Below are 22,194 nucleotides of genomic sequence, written 5' to 3'. Positions count from 1 at the left end.
TGCAAGGAGCGGCAGGCAGCTGCGCGCGGAGATGACGTCAGGCGGCGCGCCTCCCCCGCCTCGTCGGCTCCGCCCGGAGGCGGGAGGTGCGACGTGGGCCCAGGTGCCGCCCCGGAGGTCGGGGGGCCCGGGAAGGGGAGACTCCTTCGCGGGGTACTTCGGGACTGCGGAGGAGGGGTGTCGTGTCCGGGGCGCCCACGTGGTGCCTCACGAATTGGCTTCTTCGGAAGGCGGGGTACCGGGGTCCCTCCCTGTGACACGTGTGGCGTAGCGGGGGGCGGATACCGCCTTACAGGAGCTTTCCAAAAGTTTTGACCTACCCTCATCTGCATTTTTTTAATGTTTAACCCACTTGATTCGCCTTCTGTGCTGATAACAGGAAACCCGCAGTGGGAAAGACGCTGGCTAAAGGGCCATCTTTATATAATTAGTACACATCTAGCTTCTGGACGAGCGTAAATTGGACCCAAACAAGTTAGGAAACTTCGGTCCTTGCCGTCTGGCCTTCCTAATTCCCAAACCTGAGTCCCACAGCTACAAGCCCTCAACAGAGCGGGCTTGAGGTTCAAGCCCCCCCCCTCCGCTACTCCAGTTCCGATCTCATGCACCTACTTAACACTCCCTTCTAATGCGCCCGGAAAAGCGGCCCCTGGTGGCCCAGGTAGTAGGGCCGCAGGCAGCCTCGTGGAGACCGTGTGCTCCTGACTGGGGGTGGCTTAGCGCCCAGTGACCCAGTGGATGGACGATGGGCCTCTGTCTTTCCTTTCCCTCCTTTAAATAAATCTCTAAAACAAAACAGGATGAGGCCCAGGCACCTGAATTGTGGCGTGAAATGCTGCATTTGCATACAACTTTAAGAGTATGAAGGGTTTAGGGAAAAAACAGGATCTCCAGCCGCGACCTCCTGGACGTTGCCCTGGGTGCTGTCAGTATGACTACCAGCAAAGCCTTGTAGAACTCAACGAGGCTGAGCATCAGGAGTGCCCATTGTGGTCAAGACCAGCATGCAGCTCTGCTCTGTCACTTCATTTCCACCATGACACCCACACTCTGACGCAGGAACCGCGCCTCACGGCAGGGGGCCCCCTGACACCAGTTTGCTAAAAATCTGGCCCCACCGGGTGCCAGCTCTGAGACCCTAGGCAAGATCCTGTGCCTCGGTTTCCCCAACCATAAAATCAGGAAAGCCACAGTACTTTCGTAGGACTTGCTACGAAAGTGCTTCAGGCACACAAGCAGGTGGTAACTGCTTTGTTTGTAAGCTGGCAGTTATGACCATTAGTATCCACGCTAGATGTTCTAAAGAACAAAAACAGACTTATCTACTCCACAGTTTTGCCTAGTGCAGTGTTTGGTTCAGCGAAGGTGAGGCATTAGATGCTTTGCAAAAATCAATACAAACCATGGAGTCCACGTCCCAGCAAAATGCACATACCTGACATACTACACAAAAGCTTGGGGGGGGGGGCTTGAAGTTGTAGGGTATTTGAGGCCATTTCCAAAGTTCGTTGTGCTGTCAATAAATGAGGAAATAAAGACACCTATAAAAAGTTTGCATACCTTTTATATTTTATCTGTATATACATACATGAGTGTGTGTTTATGTATGTATATTAGCACTCTGAAGTCCCCCCTTGGATTTAACAAGATTTTAGTAGGAAACCTGTGACTTTCGGGAAGATATTTAACTGAACTTGTTGGATTGTTTTTCTAGAAGAGTATCCACTTATTTACTTGAAACTGCTCTATGTCAGGAATTGCACACAGCTGCATCCACTTTCACGTTCTTCCTCTGAGCCTGGACTGGCCTGTGGCTGACATAAGATGAGGGAAGGGAGGCTATGCCAGTTCCAGACCTAGGCTGTGAGGCCAGCCACTGTTACCAAGCAAAGCAGGGGAGGACCAGCCGAGAAGTCTGCCTCACAATCCAGGCATGGAAACGAAGCCATCGTGCACTCCCATCCCAGTGTAAGCAGAATGTCATTCCATGACTTTAGTCAATACCTCAGAAAGCAGAAAAATCACCTACCTGGTCGGAATCTGTCTGAACTGATCCATATTAGCATGAGAATAGGAATTACTGCTCTTTCCAAGGACAAAGCATTGGATGTTGTGGCTACTCCACGCCTCTTCCAGCTCCCTGCTGCTGGCCTGAGAAAGTAGCAGAATATGGCCCCAGTCCTTGGGACCCTGCAAAGGCATGGGAGACCAGCAAATGAAAGATCTTTCTTTCTGTCTCTCTGTAAATCTGATCTGCCTTTCCAATAGGAAGGAAAAAAAAAAAAACCTGACACTTAAGGAACAACCAAAAATCACTCAATTTTATGATAAGGGCTCAGTTAACAAGTGCACATAATGTAAGAGAGCGGGGTGGGAAGTTGTCAGCAATGAGCATATAAAATCATGACCCTAGCAAGCAGTTTTGATTTTGCCCCAGGTGTAATGAGAAGGCCTTGCAAGATTCTAAACTGAGGGATTGCTGTGATCTCCTCATTGCTGATAATTTCTATTTTACATGCAAAAAAAAAATTGCTGTTGTTTTGTGTCAAACTATGATACCCATTTGTTTTCCACATTAGAGAAATCTTTTAGGAGCAGGAAAAAATATTTCAAAATACTGCTTTTTTTTTTTTAATTGGTAGGAGAGCAGCAGTCTCTTATTGAGTTAGTTTTGATATAAATAGCTCCATCTGGATTTTAACCTTTCCTTGGCACTATCTGTGACAGTGCCTAGTTTGAATTTGTTCCAGGCCAAAAACTGAACAATGACCAGCATGGGTGCACTCTCCATTTCTGTAGCCTTTCTTTGGCAATAAGAACAAAATTATGACAGGTTGCAATTATTTTCCTACGTTAGTGTTGATTGAAAACCTGCCCCTCCAGGGCACTAGGACACATCTAGAATACAACAAACCAGGGCTGCTCATTTCCAGACAATTTTTCAGAGAAGCATGAACAGATCACTTATTACTGATATAAAACATGACCTAATTACGATTCTTTACATTAAACCTTAAAAATGTTCAGGCCTGGCATAATAGTGGTGGCTTAAGTCCTTGCCTTGCATGTGCCAGGATCCCATATGAGCACCAGTTTGTATTCCGATTGCTCTACTTCCCATCCAGCTCCCTGTTTTTGGCCTGGGAGACAGCAGAAGATGGCCCAAGGACTTGGGAACCTGCACCTGCGTGGGAGACCTGGAAGAAGCCCCTGGTTCCTGGCTCCCAGCCTCGGATCAGCTCAGCTCTAGCTGCTGCAGCCACTTGGGGAGTGAACCAGTGGATAGAACTTTCTTCTCTCTCCTTCTCTCTGTAAATCTGACTTTCCAGTAAAAATAAATAAATAAATAAATCCTTTTGAAAAATGCCTAGGCCATAAGTGTTTCCTTTTGCTCCTCACTTAGAGGCTTAGCTTTTCCAAGAACAAATAGTTCTCTCGCTAGCTGATGGATAAACAAGACTGATAATTGATTTGCAGAGACAAGTAAGTAAAGGGAAATACAGAAATCAGATAAACACTACGGTTTCCAGAATAAAGGACCTTTAATCCAAAGCCTAAACTACTTCTTAACAATGTTTTTTTTCTTTTTTCCTTTCAATAATGATTGGGAACCTAACAGAAACAAGACACTTTCTTAAGGGGCGTATTAATGTTTTGTATCTGATTACATCAGACTCCTTGGCCTTGCCTTAATCCTCAAAAGAAAGGACTGCAGGAAAAATTTTAACTTGGCCAACAAAGCCAATTTTGTGAAAGCCCGATCTAATTCCCTCCCCCTCAGGAGTATATCACTGATGAAAAAAATAGCTGACATTCCATGAAGTGTTTTTTATCCTACGAGGTAGAATATTGACGTTGGCATTTTTTTACCTGCATGACTAGTTGGGTAGTGCTTGTAATAAGTAGTTTTCTTTTCCATATTATGTAAAGGAAGATGGAAGATAAACGGTTGTCCTCCTGGATAAATAGTCGCTGTATATTAGGTAGAAAGTCAGTAAGCTGACTTTGGGTCCTCCTTTAAGATCTAATTACTACTGTGTGTAAGCGGAAAACAATCAAAATGATCAGAATGAATTCTCCTGTTATTACTTCTGTCTTAGTTAACTTACCTAGATGACAGGTGAAATTGTTGGAGTATATATGAAATCTTTTTCAGAAGCATAATGGTCACATTGTCTTTCACTAGACTTAAAAGTCAACAGAAATCAATAGAATTTTCACTGTTCAACAGCAAGTGTGACCTTCTATGCTCCTGATAAATATTGGTAGGTACTATTTTACTGGGATTTATTGAAACATTCTCCTTATGGAAAGAAGACAGCTAGTCAGCCCGTCCCCTTTTGTGTGTGTGTGTGTATGTGATGATTGTAGTTTCAAAACAATGCATTATGTGTAAGCTATCGTTGCTCACTATCATAGTAGACATATTCTAATGGAGAAAATTCAGCACTAAGTTGGCTGATTATCTGAATTCTGGGTTACTGTCCAGCTAATTTTATTAATATGATCCTACTTGAATAATCTCAGTTGATATAAACTAACTTGCTGATTTTCCTATCCTACAAATACTAGAAAGTTTCTGCCAAGTAAATTAGTACTCATGCAGGTGAAAAATAACATTTATACTTTTTTTTTAAAGATTTATTTATTTTTGTTACAAAGTCAGATACACAGAGAGGAAGATCTTCCGTCCGATGATTCATTCCCCAAGTGAGCACAACGGCCGGTGCTGTGCTGATCCGAAGCCAGGAACCAGGAACTTCTTCCCCAAAGCATTGGGCCGTCAGTGACTGCTCTCCCAGGCCACAAGCAGGGAGCTGGATGGGAAGTGGAGCTGCCGGGATTAGAACCAGCACCCATATGGGATCCCACGGCGTTCAAGGCGAGGACTTTAGCCGCTAGGCCACTGCGCGGGGCCCAACATTTACACTTAAAATAATGCATTGAAAAAAACATTACTGCTGATTGTTTGCATGCACACTTATTACACATATAACATTTCAAATAGTGCACTGATTCTCTATGATTTCAGTGGCATTTTCAAGGGTGCATGTAGACAAAGGTACAGGAATCCCAGGAGCATTTTGTAGTGATGGCAGAATTTATGACTAGGATGATCTTTTTCTCTAAATCCGGCTAGTCAAACCAATTCTAGAAATTTCATGATTATTGTTTCATAAAAATAATGCGAGGCATAGTAAATAAAAGAAGCTACTAATCATTGCTTGGGAATTGCTGTTTCAGTAAGAAAAATTACGTACTTAAAAATCATATACCCTTAGGATACTTGAGAACCTAAACTTCTGTGATAAGCTGTGACAAAGTTCCTCATTCACATTTCCACAATGTTTACAATAAAAATATTTTTTAATTTCCACGAAAATCTCATGGCTCATCCTTCAACATGAAGTTTAAATAAAATTAAATAGAACTGAAAATGATCATTGCTATTTATACAAAGTAGTGTATATTGGAAATTAAGAAAATCTTGCACATGAACTTAGTACACACAAAAAAATACATAAACAATATTTTTAGTATATGCCATTTAAATGGTTAGTTGTTGTGAAGAGAGCTAATGTGTTTTAGGGCAAATAAAATCAAGTGCTGTAGACCATCCATCTTTTATTTATCTTTTACGTATTTGAAAGGCAAAGCAGGCAGGTGGCGGGGATCCTCCATCTGTTGAATCATTCCCTAAATAACCACAATATCCAGGACTGGCCAGGCCCAAGCCAGGAGTCCAGAACTCCATCTAGGTCTCCCATGTGAATGGTAGGAACCCAAGCACTCAAGCCATCATCTGCTGCCTCCTAAATGGCATGAAGCAAGAATTTTAATTGGGGTCCCATGATGATGGCCTAGTGAATAAATGTTTGCCTCGCATACGCCAGAATCCCATATGGGTGCTGGTTCGTGTCCTGGCTGCTCCACTTCCCATCCAGCTCCTACTTAAGGCCTGGGAAGGCAGTAAAGAGTGGCCAGCCTAAAGCCTTGGAACACTACACACACATGACAGACCCAGAAGAATCTCCTGGCTTTGGATCAGCTCAGCTCTGACCACTGCAGCTATTTGGGGAGTGCACCAGCAGATGGAAGATCTTTCTCTCTGTCTCTCCTCCTCTCTGTATCTGTCTTCCCAATAAAAAAATAAAATAAATCTTTTTTAAAAAAAGTTGAATTGGAAGCAGAGTAGTTGGGACTTGAACCTGACACTCTGACGTGGTATGCAGGTGTTCCAAGTAGTGGCTTAAGTTATGCCACAATGCCTGCCTCTCCACATTTTAAAGTATGTGTGTTACAGTGGGTCTTTTGCCTTTATATAAACATTTTTATTAGCTCTAGGATGGTGGCAAGCATTAAAATTGATAAAGTATCTATAGTTTATTGCTAATTCCTGGGATCCTTTAGCCTTTTTTTTTTTTTAGAAAAATATTAATTTATCTATTTGAAAGTTAGAGAATTTTTCAAATGCTGGTTCAGTTCTAATATGGCTGCAATAGCCAGTGTTAGACCAGGCCAAAGGCAGGAGCCTCATGTTTCTTCCAGATGTCTTCCATGGGTACCAGGGTTCAAACACTTGAAACATCTTTTGCTGCTTTCCTAGGCGCATTAGCCAGGAATGGAAGTAGAACAAGTCGGAGTGAGAAACATTGCTCATGTGGGACACAGTTGTCATAGGCAGCAGCTTTACCTGTTGCGCCACAACAGCAGCACCCCCAAACGTTTTTTAAGAAAATATTTATTGTGTTTAACACTAAGATTTATAAAATTTTTTAAAAAGATTTTTTATAAAATTTAACATTACTAATCCAGGATACTTCCAAAAGGTTCATAGAAAACAAAATTTAACATTTTCGTTTTAGTGGGAAAAAATTAAATCCCTGCTTACTTGTAACTAAACTCAGCATTTTAACTGACTTTCATCTCTTTTCTTTCATCGATTTACAATGAGTGCCAGGACTGAAGATCAGAATTGTATAAGAGGACAATTAAAAGTTAATTCATAATTTTCTCTTTTTACTTTATTGTTTTTATTGGAAAGGTAGATTTACAAAGAGCAGGAAATACAGAAAGACCTTCTAGTCTCTGGTTCATTCCCCAACTGGTCTCAATGGCCAGAGCTGAGCCGATCTAAAATCAGGAGCCAGGAGTTTCTTCTGGGTCTTCCAAGCCAGTGCGTTTCTGGGCCACAGGCAGGGAGCTGGATGGGAAGTGGAGCAGCCAGGACATGAACCAGCACCCATATGGAATCCTAGCACCTAAAGGGGGAGGATTAGCCAATTGAGCCACTGCACTGGGCATAATTCACTATTTTCAACAAATCAGTCAGATAAATATTTTTCTTAGAGATGTCTCTGATTTAGGTCACTACAAGTTCCCCATCAACGATCCCCATACTATAAATTTTGTATATTATTGAAACACAACTATTAATATTTTTGTTGGAGTCAAAAGTTCTAAACATTACAAGTGAACTGATGATTATTATCAACAGAAATCTTTAAATGAGCAACATACTTAATCTAAAAGAAATGGGAGTACTTGACAATTATAGATAACTTTTAAATATGATGCACTATCGTAATTGCCCCATCTGTTAAATGTTGACTATGCCATGGTTACCTACTCTACGAAGTCATACATGTTATTGTTTTTTATTTGCTATGTAAACATTCTATCCCCTTTCTATTCTAGAAATTCACTGAGGTGGGGAGAGGGGACTAAGAATCTTTTATTCCACTTGAGCAGCCAAATAGTGCATTGCCCATGGAGCAGATGTTCTCCCTTCCCTTCCTGGTCACAAGTAACCATGACCCTGATGTTTGTTATTAAGAATTCCATTCCTGGGGGCTCGGCGGCGTGGCCTAGCACCTAAAGTCCTCGCCTTGAAAGCCCCGGGATCCCATATGGGCGCTGGTTCTAATCCCGACAGCTCCACTTCCCATCCAGCTCCCTGCTTGTGGCCTGGGAAAGCAGTTGAGGACGGCCCAATGCATTGGGACACTGCACCCGCGTGGGAGACCCAGAAGAGGTTCCAGGTTCCCGGCTTCGGATCGGCGCGCATTGGCCCGTTGCCGCTCACTTGGGGAGTGAAACATCGTACGGAAGATCTTCCTCTCTGTTTCTCCTCCTCTGTGTATATCTGGCTGTAATAAAATGAAGAAATCTTTAAAAAAAAAAAAAAAAAAAAAAAAGAATTCCATTCCTGGGCCCAGCGCAATGGCTCAACAGCTAAAATCCTTGCCTTGCATGGTCCAAGATACCATATGGGCACCAGTTCATGTCCTGGCTGCTCCACTTCCCATCCATCTCCCTGCATGTCATGGAGAAAAAAATGTTTTTGTTCTTACAGAGGACTTGGTATTTAACTCACAGGATGTGGGGTGGTGGAGGGGAGACAGAAGCCAAATAAGTGAACCAATACATCATGACTATGCTTTTGGCATTAAGGTCACACACACTTGGAGACAGCACCCACTGCTGCCACTGTCACCGTCACCACCAGTGCCACAGAGTCCCCTCACTCATGAGCCTGGAGATCTTCCAAGGAACATGGAAGTGGCTCCTAAGTACACCCATTGTCACCAGAGGCAGGCTGTGAGTGTCTACCACCTCAGGAAGTGCACCTCTGCCCACCCCTCAGAAGGTTATGACCCCTCCCCAAGGCTACAGTTCTCCACACAGATACATGAGTGAGCAGGGGAAAAAATATATATATGTATATGCATATATTTGTGTGTGTATGTGTGTGTGTGGCCCAGAGGCAGGCTAATCCTCTGTCTGCAGCACTGGCATCCCATAAGGTGGTGATTTGAGTTTCAGCTGCTCCATTTCTGCTCCAGCTCCCTGCTAAACCTGGAAAAGCAGTGGAGGATGGCTCAGATCCTTGGACTCCTGTACTCATGAAGGAGACCCAGTAGAAGCCCCAGACTCCCAGCTTTGCACCAGTTCAACTCTGTCCATGGCAGCCACTTAAGGAGTGGGGAAAAGATTCTCTCTCTCTCTCTCTCTCTTTCTCTGATTCTTTCAAATAAACAACTCATTTTAAAAATTATTTATTTGAAATGTAGCATGACAGGGACAGGGAGAGACAGAGAAAAAGAGATAAGCCATCCACTGACTTGTTGCCTAGATGGCTGCAACTGCTAGGGCAGGTGAAAGCTGAAACCAAGAACCAGGGATGCTATCTAGGTCTCCCATATGGGTGTCAGGAGTCCAAGCACTTGGAACATTCTCCTCTGCCTTTTTAGGCACATTTGCAGGTTGGTGGGTTGGGAGCAGAGAAGGTGGGACTCAAATTGGTCCTCCAATATGGAATACTGGGTAGCAGGCAACTACTTAACCTACTGTATCATGCTAACTCCATCAAACAACTTTTAAAATATTAATAAACTCCTTCCAAAATTAATTTACTTGTTTGTGAGTGTTCCTGTCCATTGGTTGACTCACCAAAGGCCTACGAGAGATAGGGCTGAGTGAGGCAGGGCTGAAGTCAGGGCCAGGAACTCAATCCAGGTCTCCTACTTGAGTAGCAGGAATCCATTGCTTGGACTATCACCGCTGCCTCCCAGGGTCTATGCCAGGAGGAAGCTGGGGTCAGGAGCAGGAATGGGGCAGTGAACTCAGTCCAGTGTAGGATGTGAACATTTTAACCAGTGTTTTAATCACTAGACTAAGTGTTCACACCGGTCAACTGTGCAAAGTACCCACATTCTTCCCTCACACACTCCCATTTTCCATAGTTTTAGATTTCCATCAACATGGTAGATTTGTTATGGTTGACAAGCCAATATTAATTCTTCATTGTTAATTGACGTTTGAATTAGGGCTCACTCCTTGTGTTGCCTGTTGTACAGATTTGGAGAAATATATAATCATACATATGCATACACATACACACCATCTTTTTATGTAATTCGTTCTTTCTTTTTGCTTTCTTCTAGTTCTCTTTGGTGATACAGAGAGAGAGACGGAGGAGGGACAAAGAAAGACTCTTTCATCTGCTGTTTCACTCTCCATGGACTGCTATGCCCAGAGCTGAGCTGGTCCAAAGCCAGGAGCCTGGAATTTCCAGGTCTTCACATGGGGGCAGGGACCTAAGGCCTTTCCACCAACCTCCACTGCTTTCCCAGGCCGTAAGCAGAGAGCTGGTTTAGCAGTGGAGCAGCCAGGACAGGAACCTGTGCCCCTATGGAATGTCAGCCCTGCAGATAGAATATTAGCTTGCTATGCCATGATGCCAGTTCCAACCTGTGTCTTAACTACTAGGCAAAAATGCCCATCCCTATATATTTTTAAACTGTGCTATAACATATACCATGAAATTTACCTACCTAACCACTTCTGTGAATACATATTTTTAAATTAAATATATTTTAAATTTTATCATCAGAAACAGTAAATTACTTGTGCCACTCCCTTCATTCAGTGAACAATTATTAAGCATTTACTCTGATAAGCAATGATAAAAATCTCGAGAAGAGATATTCTCCATAATCCTGGGGTTGTTAGCCTCCTCCTCAACTGGAAACAAACAACTCCAGGGTTACATGGTAAATGGAGTGATAGAGCAAGGCATAAAATACTACAGGCGCATTCAGTCACCAGAATGTACCTGAGTGACCACCACGTGCCAAGAACTGTGCTAGGTCCCAGAAATTGAATCACAAATCATTCAATATCCATAATCACGGTGTCTGTTTTGTTCTTTAAGAGAAAAATTTGGGTCAAATGGAGGATCCAACTTTCCTGCAATTTATTGCATAGTCACAAAGCAAATATGGGCTGCCATGAGAATACAGAAAAGAATCACTTAAATCTTGTCCCGTTGAGGAGTCCGACTTCCCAGAGGAGGCAGCAGATTTTAAGAAGCAAGCATGAGCTAGCTGAAGGGAGGAACACACAGTGTGCAGAGGTGGATGAGTGAGAAGGCTGCAGAGAGCTGACTGAACGCCACTGCTTGGAGACGGCGGCAGGTGCAGTGGTCAGATGGCATCTGGGATGCCTGCATCCTAGATCAGAGTGCCCTTGGTCAAGGGCTGGCTCAAACAGCAGCTTCCTGCGAATGCACACAAGAGGAGGCAGCACGTAACGACTCAAAATCTCAGGTCCATGCCAACTGATTTTTTAAAAATTAATTAATTTTTTTATTTAAAGAATTTTTTTTTATTGGAAAGGTCGATATAGAGAGGAGAAGAGACAGAAAGATCCTCCTTCCGCTGTTTCACTTCCCAAATGGCCACAACAGCTGGAGTTGAGCCAATCTGAAGCCAGGAGCTTCTTTTGGTTCTCACATGCATGTGCAGGATCCCAAGAGTTCGACCCATCCTGTACAGCTTCCCCAGGCCACAAGCAGGGAGCTGGATGGGAAGAGGACCAGCTGAGACACAAACCAGTGTCCATATGGGATCCTGGTGCTTGCAAGATGAGGACTTAGCCATTGAGCCATCGTGCCGGGCCCCATCTTCTGCCACTTATTTGGCAGGACCTGTGTGGCATTGTGGGCTCCTCGTTTCACCCTGATCAGTCCTTGCTGTTGCATTTGTGAAGAGTCACCCTGGTTGGAAAATCCCACTCTTTGTATTTCAAATGAATCCTTTTTTTAAAAAGAGTTGTTTATTTTTTTTTATTGGATCATCAAATATACAGAGAAGAGGAGGAGAGACAGAGAAGATCTTCTGTCCACTGATTCACTCCCTTAAGTGGCCACAATGACCAGAGCTGAGCCAACCCGAAGCCAGGAGCCCAGAGCCTCGTCTGAGTCTCCCATGCAGGTGCAAGGTCCCAAGGCTTTGGACCATCCCCAACTGCTTTCCCAGGCCACAAACAGGGAGCTGGATGGGAAGTAGGGCCGCCAGGATTGGAACCGGCGCCCATTTGGGATCCCAGGGCATGCAAGGGGAGGACTTTATCCACTGAATCCTTGTTAAAAAGTGCTTTGTTATATAGTTGAAGAGACAGATATTGCCTGTCACCAGCTGATGAGAAATGAAGCTTAAAATGCAGGTCTCAAAGTAAAGTGTCTTTTATGCTGTCATGCTGCATTTTGGCATCACTTCCTGAATAATAGTTCCCTTACACATAAAAAGAAGAGTAATGTTTATTGAGCACTCGATTGTGTCCAGTAAGTGCCTTAGATGCAGTAACTTCTTCAGTCTTCGCTGCACATACTGTTGTTAACATTCATCCTTGTTATAATGTTGTATGTTCCTTACAAACTAGGAAACTGATGTACAGAAAAGTAGGTAACTTGGCTGGTGTCCACAGTTCCATTGAATCTCTGGCAATCTGGCTGCACAGGCCAAGCTATCAATTGCGCCGCCTCTTGTTAATACATGATATTTCAAATATTAGAAACATGAAACTTTCAAAGGCCATTCGAAGGCTATAAATTCCTACAATGTTTGTTTCTGTTTATTCTTAGCCCCGACTTGTGATTCTTTATGGTCTAGTAGCTGAAGCTACTCAATTACTCTTTATCTTCTTTTCCGGGTGCTTCTTTTCCTTCTTCCTACTTTATTTTTTAACTAACACTTATTAATTCTTCAGTGGACATTCATAATAATGTTGAATTAAAATTCTGGATTTGAGGATCTGAGTGAAAAGTACGTTGAATTTTAAGTAAAGTTGGAAAATAATGAGTTTCCATTCAGGAGGTGCACTCTCTTTCTCGCGCCAAGCCTTCTTTCAAACCTACATAGACGTGCTAAATAGCTTTCTTAACCTATGGAACATTTATTAAAAGTCATCTTAGGCATATCATAATTTGATAGAAACGTTTTGTCTTGTCCTGTCTTCTAATGATTATGAGTACGAAGGAACATTATTTATTCAACTGTTCTCCCTAGCAGGTGGGATCATAAAACCAACTCTCCAAAACTAAAAAAATAGATAAAACAAGTGTATGCCTTCTTTAGTGATGTTGAAAACATTCGGGGGGTGAGAGGGAGGTACAGGGATAATATGCCTTTTTCACTGCTCCTGTATTTTTCAGTCCGTATTCAGAATATTGTCACCCATGCATTTTCGCCTGCTTCCCCCCCCCCCCCCCCCAATAAGGACAGAGCGCGAAACGTGTTGGTGGCTGCGCTAGGGCCACCTCCCTTCCAGTTACGTTGCTCTCCCTGACCCATCCCGCGGCTCCTAGTTCAAGCTAATCATTGACAGAGCTCTCAGAATCACAAGCTTCTCCCGCAGCCTTGATAAGACGGCCGGCGGGACAGCGAGCGGCTGCGCGCGGCGAGCTCTCCGGGGAATGAATGGGTCTCCCTCTGCAGCGAGGAGAGACGCACACGCTGCGGGGTAACCATGTCCTGCGGGCGCCTGCGGGGCTCAGTCCTGTTGTCACTCCTCATCCTGCTGCGAGCCACTGCTGGCCTCTCGGGTGACGACGGGAGAGCTGTCTGGTCCAAGAATCCCTCTTTGAGTCCGGTGAATGAAAGCCAGCTGTTTCTCTATGACACGTTCCCTGAAAACTTTTTCTGGGGTGTGGGGACCGGCGCGTTTCAGGTGGAGGGGAGTTGCCAGGAGGATGCAAAAGGACCCTCTATATGGGACCGGTTCGTCGCCACCCACCTGAACGTCAGTGGCGTCAATGGTTCCACTGACAGCTGCCTTTTCCTAGAGAAAGACTTAGGGGCGCTGGACTTCTTAGGAGTCTCTTTTTACCAATTTTCCATTTCCTGGCCAAGGCTCTTCCCGGATGGTACGGTGGCAGCGGCCAACGCCAAAGGTCTGCAGTACTATAACGCCCTCCTGGACGCCTTGGTGCTTCGAAACATTGAACCCGTGGTGACCCTCTACCATTGGGACCTGCCCTGGACACTGCAAGAAAAGTATGGGGGGTGGAAAAACGATACCGTGGTAGAACTCTTCAATGACTATGCCACATACTGCTTCCAGACGTTTGGGGACCGCGTCAAGTACTGGATTACCATCCACAACCCCTATCTGGTGGCTTGGCATGGATATGGGACAGGTATGCACGCTCCGGGAGAGAAGGGGAATGTGGCAGCTGTCTACGCTGTGGGACACAATCTGATTAAGGTACTGTACAGCTGTCTTCTTACTGTAGCTTCGGTGGCCCGGGGGTTCAGTGCCAAACAGCCGCCCAATCATGCTGGCCATCACATCCAATGCACCTGATTTAGACTCCTGCCCAAGTGCTGGTCTCAAATTTCATATTCAAAACATCATCATTTAAAAACCATCTTCTTTATCTAGGCGGTTAGGACCATTAAATGGGTTTCCTCCAAAGTGGAGCTATTTTTAGACTTGCATTTAGACTACATTAGATTGTGACAGTTAGGAAGCTTTTCTGACAACACACAAATCATCCCAATATTACTACAGAGATAATCATTTCAAATACCTGTTATTCACGTTGCTATTCCTGGTGTGATGTATTTATATAATACAAAAAAATTTTAGCCAACTGGTGCATGCTAAATACACAAAGTGTAACAAATATACTTTCTATTGGGTTTTATTTGTGTTGCATGGTAGAAAAGAGGAAATTAATTGTAATTTAAGTGTTGTGTGCTCTGCTAAGTGTTTTTAAGGTACTATATTTTAGATGCTATCATTTATGTTGGACAATGTTAAACTTATCAAAAATCATGCAAATGTAAGCAAAATAATAGCTATTTGTTGAGTGCTTATTAGGTATAACAGACACCAGTAGGTGTTATACTAGAATTGTCACATTTGATCCTCATGACATGCTTATGAAATAGGTGCTATGGATTATTCTAAAAAGAGGAGGCAGTGAGATTAAAGAATTTGCCTATGGTTACATAGTAAAATACAGCTGCTTTGAATATGGGCTTTAGCAATGACAGCATAATTAAACCTTCTCTTTATTAAGAATGTTTTCCTAAAAAGCTATCTCTAAGAACTTTCAACAGATTTAGCCTCTCGTTGATGCTAACATCTGGAATCAGATTTAGCGTCCTGAATCCAGTGGTTTACTTTAGAAAAATAAATTACTCTCAAAATACCTGTTCCATCTTGAAATTAAAAAAAAAAAACCTAAGACGATCTCAAAATGTGCTGGGGGAAGTGCCTTAATTTTTAACAATCAAATCTTAACTACTGAGAAACAGGAAAAAATGTACAGAAGTAGAAAACCACTCTGTGGCTAAATTGGGACAAAAGTATCTGCTAACTCTTCTGCTTTTTGGAACTTTCTGGATCTTCTAGCTGTACATAATGCTGTTTTCAGTCACATCTACCCTTGTGGGAAACAGACTGCATTATGATTTCAAGGTCATTTGCATATATCCAAATATAGTGGTAAATTTATTAATAAGTAGGTATACTGTGTTGTAACAAACTGAGACCTTAAAGTGAAAAGTTCTAGCTACATAATAACTATCAAGATTATGCTTATGCGTTAGAAAAAGTATTCCTTTTTCTAGTTCTTTTAGTTATTAAAGCAATTTGTATTTCAGCAAATCTAAAAACATCAGCTTATACAATAGAATACAAAGTGAAAAACTTAGTCCTTTCTGTCCAGCTGACAATCATACACAGAAACCACTGTTAACCCTTCTTCAAGTTTATTAGACACTTACAGGCATGTATTCACCTTTGTATACAGAAAGATATTCTAACCTATCAAAAAGCTTTGGCCACCTGAAAAAAGGTCAACAAGTGGAATTTTCCTGTTTTAGTGATTAAAGTAAAGACTAAAACGCAGCATACTGATAAAGAGCAATGGGAAAAGTTTTCCTTCAGGCTGAGATAAACTCTGCCTTTAACACACAATTCGTTTCTGATAGTGAGATGTATTTCATTGTTTTCAACTGATTCTTTTTTTGTTTTGTTTTAAGTAACTGTCCCCCCCACATTTATTCCATTGCCCAAAGCACCAGCCTACATCAATGGCGTAAGGGGCTCCCCAAATCAGCCAGAACCTGAGCCACACTGTGTGGCCCAGGATCCTCTGGCACCAAGAGTAATCTTGCAATGGTTTGGGAACCTGAGGTGAACTAGTTTTCCCCACATGTCCCCTTCCTGTCCCTATTTTAAGTAGAAAATGTTCACGTGATAGTTCATGTTGCAATGAAGTATTTCTTTCTTATGCCCCCGTGACCCAGAAAAAAGTATTCTTTAAAAGGGTTAGTTTTCAGTAAAAAAAAAAAAAAAAAAAAAAAAAAAAAAGGATTTAATGAGTTTAATAAGCCTAATATAAAACTGAACACATGAATGGTTGGTTACTAACTACATTACACCTTAATTCTCAGATGTTGATATTATATTGTGGATGTTGGGATCCTCTGAGTTCTAGAATGATCCTGAGATTCCATCTCCATTTGGAACTTTCTGGTAGGGAGGAAATCTGAATGGTCTAGATCCCCCCAACACTCACCTGGAATTGAGGTGGCACCTTGCTGCAAACATAGACCTCAGGATTTAAAAAAAATTCCCATAATCATAACTACTCATAAGTAGATGCTCTACTCTTGACTTATTAACAGTGTTTGGTATAAGATAGGATGAATTTTTGAGTTTGGCCATCTTTAAGCCTGGTTATCACCACTGTAAAATTATCTATCGAACAGGTCAAAGTTGGCCAGACCACTGATTACCCCATCTAACAGAGTGATTTTTTTGGTAATATAAATCACGTTGTTTCCCTGCATAAAAGCCTTTGGCAGCTCTCCAAAGGTTTAGGGATGAAGTACTGATTTTTAACCACGATTTTTAAGTCCCAACCCTAGCCTTGTATGAGAGCTTCTTCCTGGCCAGTTTTTCACCAAATTCTTTCCTGGTAGTGCCTTGCCTTTACTCCTCCCTCCCTACTCAGCCTGTACCAACTGGCTTTATCCAGTTAAAATGTTCTTCTTTTTTTTTTACCCGCCCAATGTCCTTCAAGATTCACTTCTAGTTGTAGCCACTGGCTCTAAGCTATTCTTAAAAAAAAAAAAAGATTAATTTTTATTGGAAAGGTAGATTTACAGAGAGAAGGAGAGACAGATTTTCTAGCTTCTGTTTCACTCCCCAAATGGCAGCAACAGCCAAAGCTGAGCTGATCTGAAGTCAGGAACATGGAGCTTCTTCCAGATCTCCCATGCAGCTGCAGGGGTCAGGGCTTTGGGTCATCCTCCTCTGCTTTCCCAGGACACGAACCAGCACCTATGAGACCCCAGTGCTTGGAGGTGGAGGATTAGCCAATTGAGGTGCTACTTTCCCCAAGTTTTTCTTAATTTGCTCCTCCTGAAGGTCCCCAAAGGATGGGTTTCTTTCTACCCTAGCACTCAATTATCACAGATATCTTTCTGTCTCTCCAAATACACTCAGAGTTCTTGGAGAGAGACAATTTCTTCTTTGTCTTTGTGTTCCCAGCACCTAGCACCTAGCACAGAATATTTGGTTATGTGCTAGGTACACATGTTGGGTGAACGAATAGTTTCCTCCTTCTTAAAAGTCATCATCAAAAATTGATCTTGGGCCCGGCGGCGTAGCCTAGCGGCTGAAGTCCTCGCCTTCAACACCCCGGGATCCCATATGGGCGCCGGTTCTGGTCCCGCAGCCCCACTTCCCGTCCAGCTCCCTGCTTGTGGCCTGGGAAAGCGGTGGAGGACGGCCCAATGCTTTGGGACCCTGCACCCGCGTGGGAGACCCGGAGGAGGTTCCAGGTTCCCGGCATTGGATCGGCGCGCATTGGCCCGTTGCGGCTCACTTGGGGAGTGAATCATCGGATGGAAGATCTTTCTCTCTGTCTCTCCTCCTCTCTGTATATCTGACTTTGTAACAAAATAAATAAATCTTTAAAAAAAAAATTGATCTTAAGTTCCACCTTATTACGTCATTGCCTTCTGGCTAATTCTTTTTGTATTGCCAATAGCAATCTAGTGGTGTATTAGTCAGGATCTTTTGGGTTGCAAGTGACAGAAATCTAATTCAAGTTGGTGGAAGCAAAGAGCAATTTCCCGATTCAATAACTGGGCCAAAGGGATGAATGGACTCAGTATCTGGGACACCCTCATTTGCCTTTTGTATTGGTCTTACATGTCCATTGCTGCTGGTGGGGGGCTGTCATTCTCTCCTTTGTAACTGGAATAATTTCTTTCTCTCAAACAAGTTTTCCAAGTCCCAGGACAGATTTGGTCTTATAGAGTTACCATCTTATTCCTATCTTATTGCAAAGCTGCAAGGGTTCTGATGAGAAAAGGCAATGATAGCATCTGTTTTCATTCAAATTCTAAATCAATAAGTAGACATCATAATGTAAATATGTGGATGAAATGGCTCTAGAGACACACTCGGTTTATTTTATTTTATTTTATTGTTTTAAAGATTTATTTATTCTATTACAAAGTCAGATATACAGAGAGGAGAGACAGAGAGGAAGATCTTCCATCTGATGATTCACTCCCCAAGTGAGCCGCAATGGCCGGTGCACGCCAATCCGAAGCCAGGAGCCAGGAACCTCTTCCAGGTCTCCCACGTGGGTGCAGGGTCTCAAAGCATTGGGCCGTCCTTGACTGCTTTCCCAGGCCACAAGCAGGGAGCTGGATGGGAAGTGGAGCTGCCGGGATTAGAACCGGCACCCATATGGGATCCCGGGGCGTTCAAGGCGAGGACTTTAGCCGCTAGGCCACGCCGCCGGGCCCTATTTTATTTTTTTTTAAAGACAGATTTCCATTTTTTTAATGTTTTAAGTGGATTTTATTATTGGCTTGCATGGTAAGTTTATGCATTTAGGTACAGATTGTATCACATACATAGTTTCCCAATGTTCTACATTGTGGCTTGGTTTTTTTTTCTTTTTTTTTTAATTGATTACATTGCATTATGTGACACAGTTTTATAGGCACTGGAATTCCCCTCACCCCTCCCCAAACACCCCCATGGTGAATTCCTCCACCTTATTGCATTACCACAGTTCAAATTCAGTTGAGATTCTTTCATGGCAACATCTACCAAGCATAAAGTCCAGCATCTTATTGTCCAGATAAGTTCAATGGTTTCTTGGGGAGACCATCTCTGGTCTGAAGGTAGAGCCGGCAGAGTATCATCTTGATTAATTAAAAGCCCCGACATTACATCAGTAACAATTTATAACGTTATGGAATTAGTTGACATGGTTGAGTAACCAATATGTTAAAAGAGAAAAAAAAAAAAGAATGCAAGTTCTGAACCACATCCTGTGACTTCTACACTGACATTTCAATTATTAGTTTATATACAACCGGGTTCTATACACCTTAAAATGGCTATAGATTACTATTCAGCTGTCTCATATCTATTTTAATTTTAGTACTTAGCAATTTATAGCGTTGAAGCATGATTTTGCTGAACCTGGCTGTTTTTCGGGTTGTCTAACTCTATAATGCTAACAAGACATATGTCAACAGTTTAGGTGAACAGTTTTAGGAGGGGTGTGCAGAGAAATCTTTAATACCCCAGTCAAGAGTAACTAATCTTTGGAGACACACTCGGTTTATTACTCCTTTTTTTTAAAATATTTATTTTATTTTTATTGGAAAGGCGGATTTATAGAGAGGAGAAGAGACAGAAAAAAAGATCTTCTGTCCACTGATTCCTTCCCCACGTGGCCCCGACAGCTGGAATTGAGCTGATCTGAAGCCAGGAGCTTCTTTTAGGTCTCCCACCAGGTGCAGGATCCCAAGGCTTTGGGTTGTCCTCAACTGCTTTCCCAAGCCACAAACAGGGAGCCAGATGGGAAACAGGACTGCCAGGATATGAACTGTTGCTCATGTGGGATTGTGGCGCATGCAAGGCGAAGACTTAAGTCACTAGGCTACCACACCAGGGCCTTATTACTCCTTCTAAATAGTGATAGCTTCTAGGATAGGAGCTTTAAAATGCCATATCCTGGCTACATAAGACAAGGGTTTCTCATCCTTGGCACTATTAACATTGACAGTTGAAACCAGACCAGATTTTGTAAGCAGGGAGCTGCCCTGTGCTTTGTGGGATGATTAGCGGCATCACTGAACTCTGCCCACTAGTACCTCCCCACCACGGCCATATTTTCATTTCCCAGCCCCATATACTAATGCTTGCTTCCAGAATTCTGACATTCAAAACTGTTTCCACACACTGCCTCATGCTCCCTAACAGTCTAAATCTCTCCCTCTTCCCCTACCTTTGAGAACCACTGACATACACCTGTAAGAGACAACTGGCATTGTATCCAATTTTAACTTGTATTTTCTCAACTATTAAATTTATATGTACATAAAAAAAAAAAGAGAGAGAGAGACAACTGGCAGGCCCGGTGCTGTGGCCTGGCAGCTGAAGTCCTCGCCTTGAATGCGCCAGGATCCCATATGGACGCCAGTTCTAATCCTAGCAGCTCCACTTCCCATCCAGCTCCCTGCTTGTGGCCTGGGAAGGCAGTCGAGGACAGCCCAGGGCTTTGGAACCCTGAACCCACATGGGAGACCCAGAAGAACTTTTGGCTCCTGGCTTTGGATCGGCACAGCACTGGCCGTTGCGGTCACTTGGGGAGTGAATCATTGAACAGAAGATCCTCCTCTCTATATATCTGACTTTGTAATAAAATAAATAAATCTTTAAAAAAAAAAATAAAAGAGAGACAACTGGCTACCAGCATGAAGCACAAATGGCTTAGGACACAGAAATATAACCAGTAGGAAGGGCATAAAACAGATAAGGGGTCTATAAAACTGCCTTCAGGAGATTTCCACCAGATATATAAACCACATAGTCAAATCAATATAGTTTGTTAAAATAGATTTACATGTTTTACTTGACAGTCATAATTACTGAGAGAGAGAGGGAGAGACAGAAAAAGAGTTCTTGCATTCACTGCTTCACTCCTCAAATAGCTGCTAGGGTCAGAACTGAGCTGGTCTGAAGTCAGAAGCCAGGAGCTTATTCCAGATCTCCAACTTGGGTATAAGGGCCCAAAAATTTGAGCCATCCTCCTGTACTTTCCCAATCCATAAGCAGGATGCTGGATTGGAAGTGGAGCAGCGTGGACACAAACCAGCGCCCAGATGGGATCCTGGTATCACAGACAGAAGATTAGCCTGATACACCACCACACCAACCCCAGGCTATTTTGTTTTCAGAGAAGAAATAATGCTAAAAAAAAATGCTGAAAAGAAAATGAGGCATTTGGTACAGAGGTTAAGCCACTGCTTAAGACACTCACATTCCATATCAAATCTCAGATCCTGTTTCCAATCCAGCTGCTGGCTAATGTATATCCTGGGAGGTGGCGGGTGATGACATCAATGAGCTTGTCCCTGTCACTGATGTGGGAGACCTAGCTGCAGCTTGGTCAAGCTCTGGCTGATGCAGATATTTGTGGAGTAAATGAGTGGATAAGAAAATCTCTGTGCATCTGTCTCTGCCTCCTTGCCTTTCAGATTTAGAAAAATAAAAGTTTTATTAATTACCTAAAGAGTAAATAAATATTCATCAACATAATTCCAACTGCCTTGACTTTTCATCTGTTGGAAGTAATGACTGTCTTACTGGCTTTGTTTGTGAAATACTTGAAAGAGTTGCCCTAAACACTTCTCTCATGTTAACAATTAATGATTTGTGAAGAAAACATTAAGCTTACTTTTAAAAACCTTGTCTCAACCTGAGAAAGCAGCAAACAATAGCCTTAAGTACTGAGCCCTGTCATCCCAGTGGGAGACAGGATAGAGTTCCCGGCCCAGCTCCAGCAGAGGCAGCATGAAAGATCTCTGTCTCTTCCCCTCTCTGCAAGTCTTTCAAATAAATGTATAAATACTTAAAATGTTAATCATTTTTTGGAGAAAAATTCAAAAATTCAAGCAATATGTTACATAAGTAATTTTTGCCCACTTTGGATGGCAAAAATTTGAGTTTTGTGGATCACATTATGCTGTTAGTTCTGGCCTTGTAGTTTGTTGGCATATTTAAGGACTATATGTATTACTACGCTTTGCTCAGTTTTTTAAAAATATTTTTAAAAGGAAATTCAATATTCTACTACAAATGAGGACTCAGTAGTTTTAATATCCTTAAAAATAAACACTAAAATCTCATCTTTGTGCCACCTTGTGCTATCTTTGCACTCATAATGTAGTTGGTGCATCAGGCTTGAAACACTGCGCACATGTGAATGCGACTCAGCTTTTGGGTGTACATCGAATACCAAAGTCAAACATAGCAGGTCATTATGAATATGTCATAAAACACTGTTTCTTCCATACT

General features: G+C 42.7%; 1 protein-coding gene across 1 annotated transcript in view; it reads left to right on the top strand.

Annotated features, from left to right (window-relative positions):
• The first annotated feature begins 13,190 nt into the window (after nt 1-13,190).
• KLB (klotho beta) overlaps nt 13,191-22,194 on the top strand; it is a 35,711-nt gene continuing 26,707 nt past the window's right edge. The window contains exon 1 of the mRNA XM_012931389.3: nt 13,191-14,049. Coding sequence (XP_012786843.3) covers nt 13,312-14,049 — 738 coding nt within the window. The 5' untranslated portion in view covers nt 13,191-13,311. The remainder of the gene's footprint in view (nt 14,050-22,194) is intronic.

Source organism: Ochotona princeps, chromosome 11, assembly GCF_030435755.1.
Source record: "Ochotona princeps isolate mOchPri1 chromosome 11, mOchPri1.hap1, whole genome shotgun sequence".
In the NCBI taxonomy this organism is placed as follows: domain Eukaryota; kingdom Metazoa; phylum Chordata; class Mammalia; order Lagomorpha; family Ochotonidae; genus Ochotona; species Ochotona princeps.
Note: the sequence above shows the minus strand (reverse complement) of the source record. Positions and strands in the feature narration are given on the sequence as shown.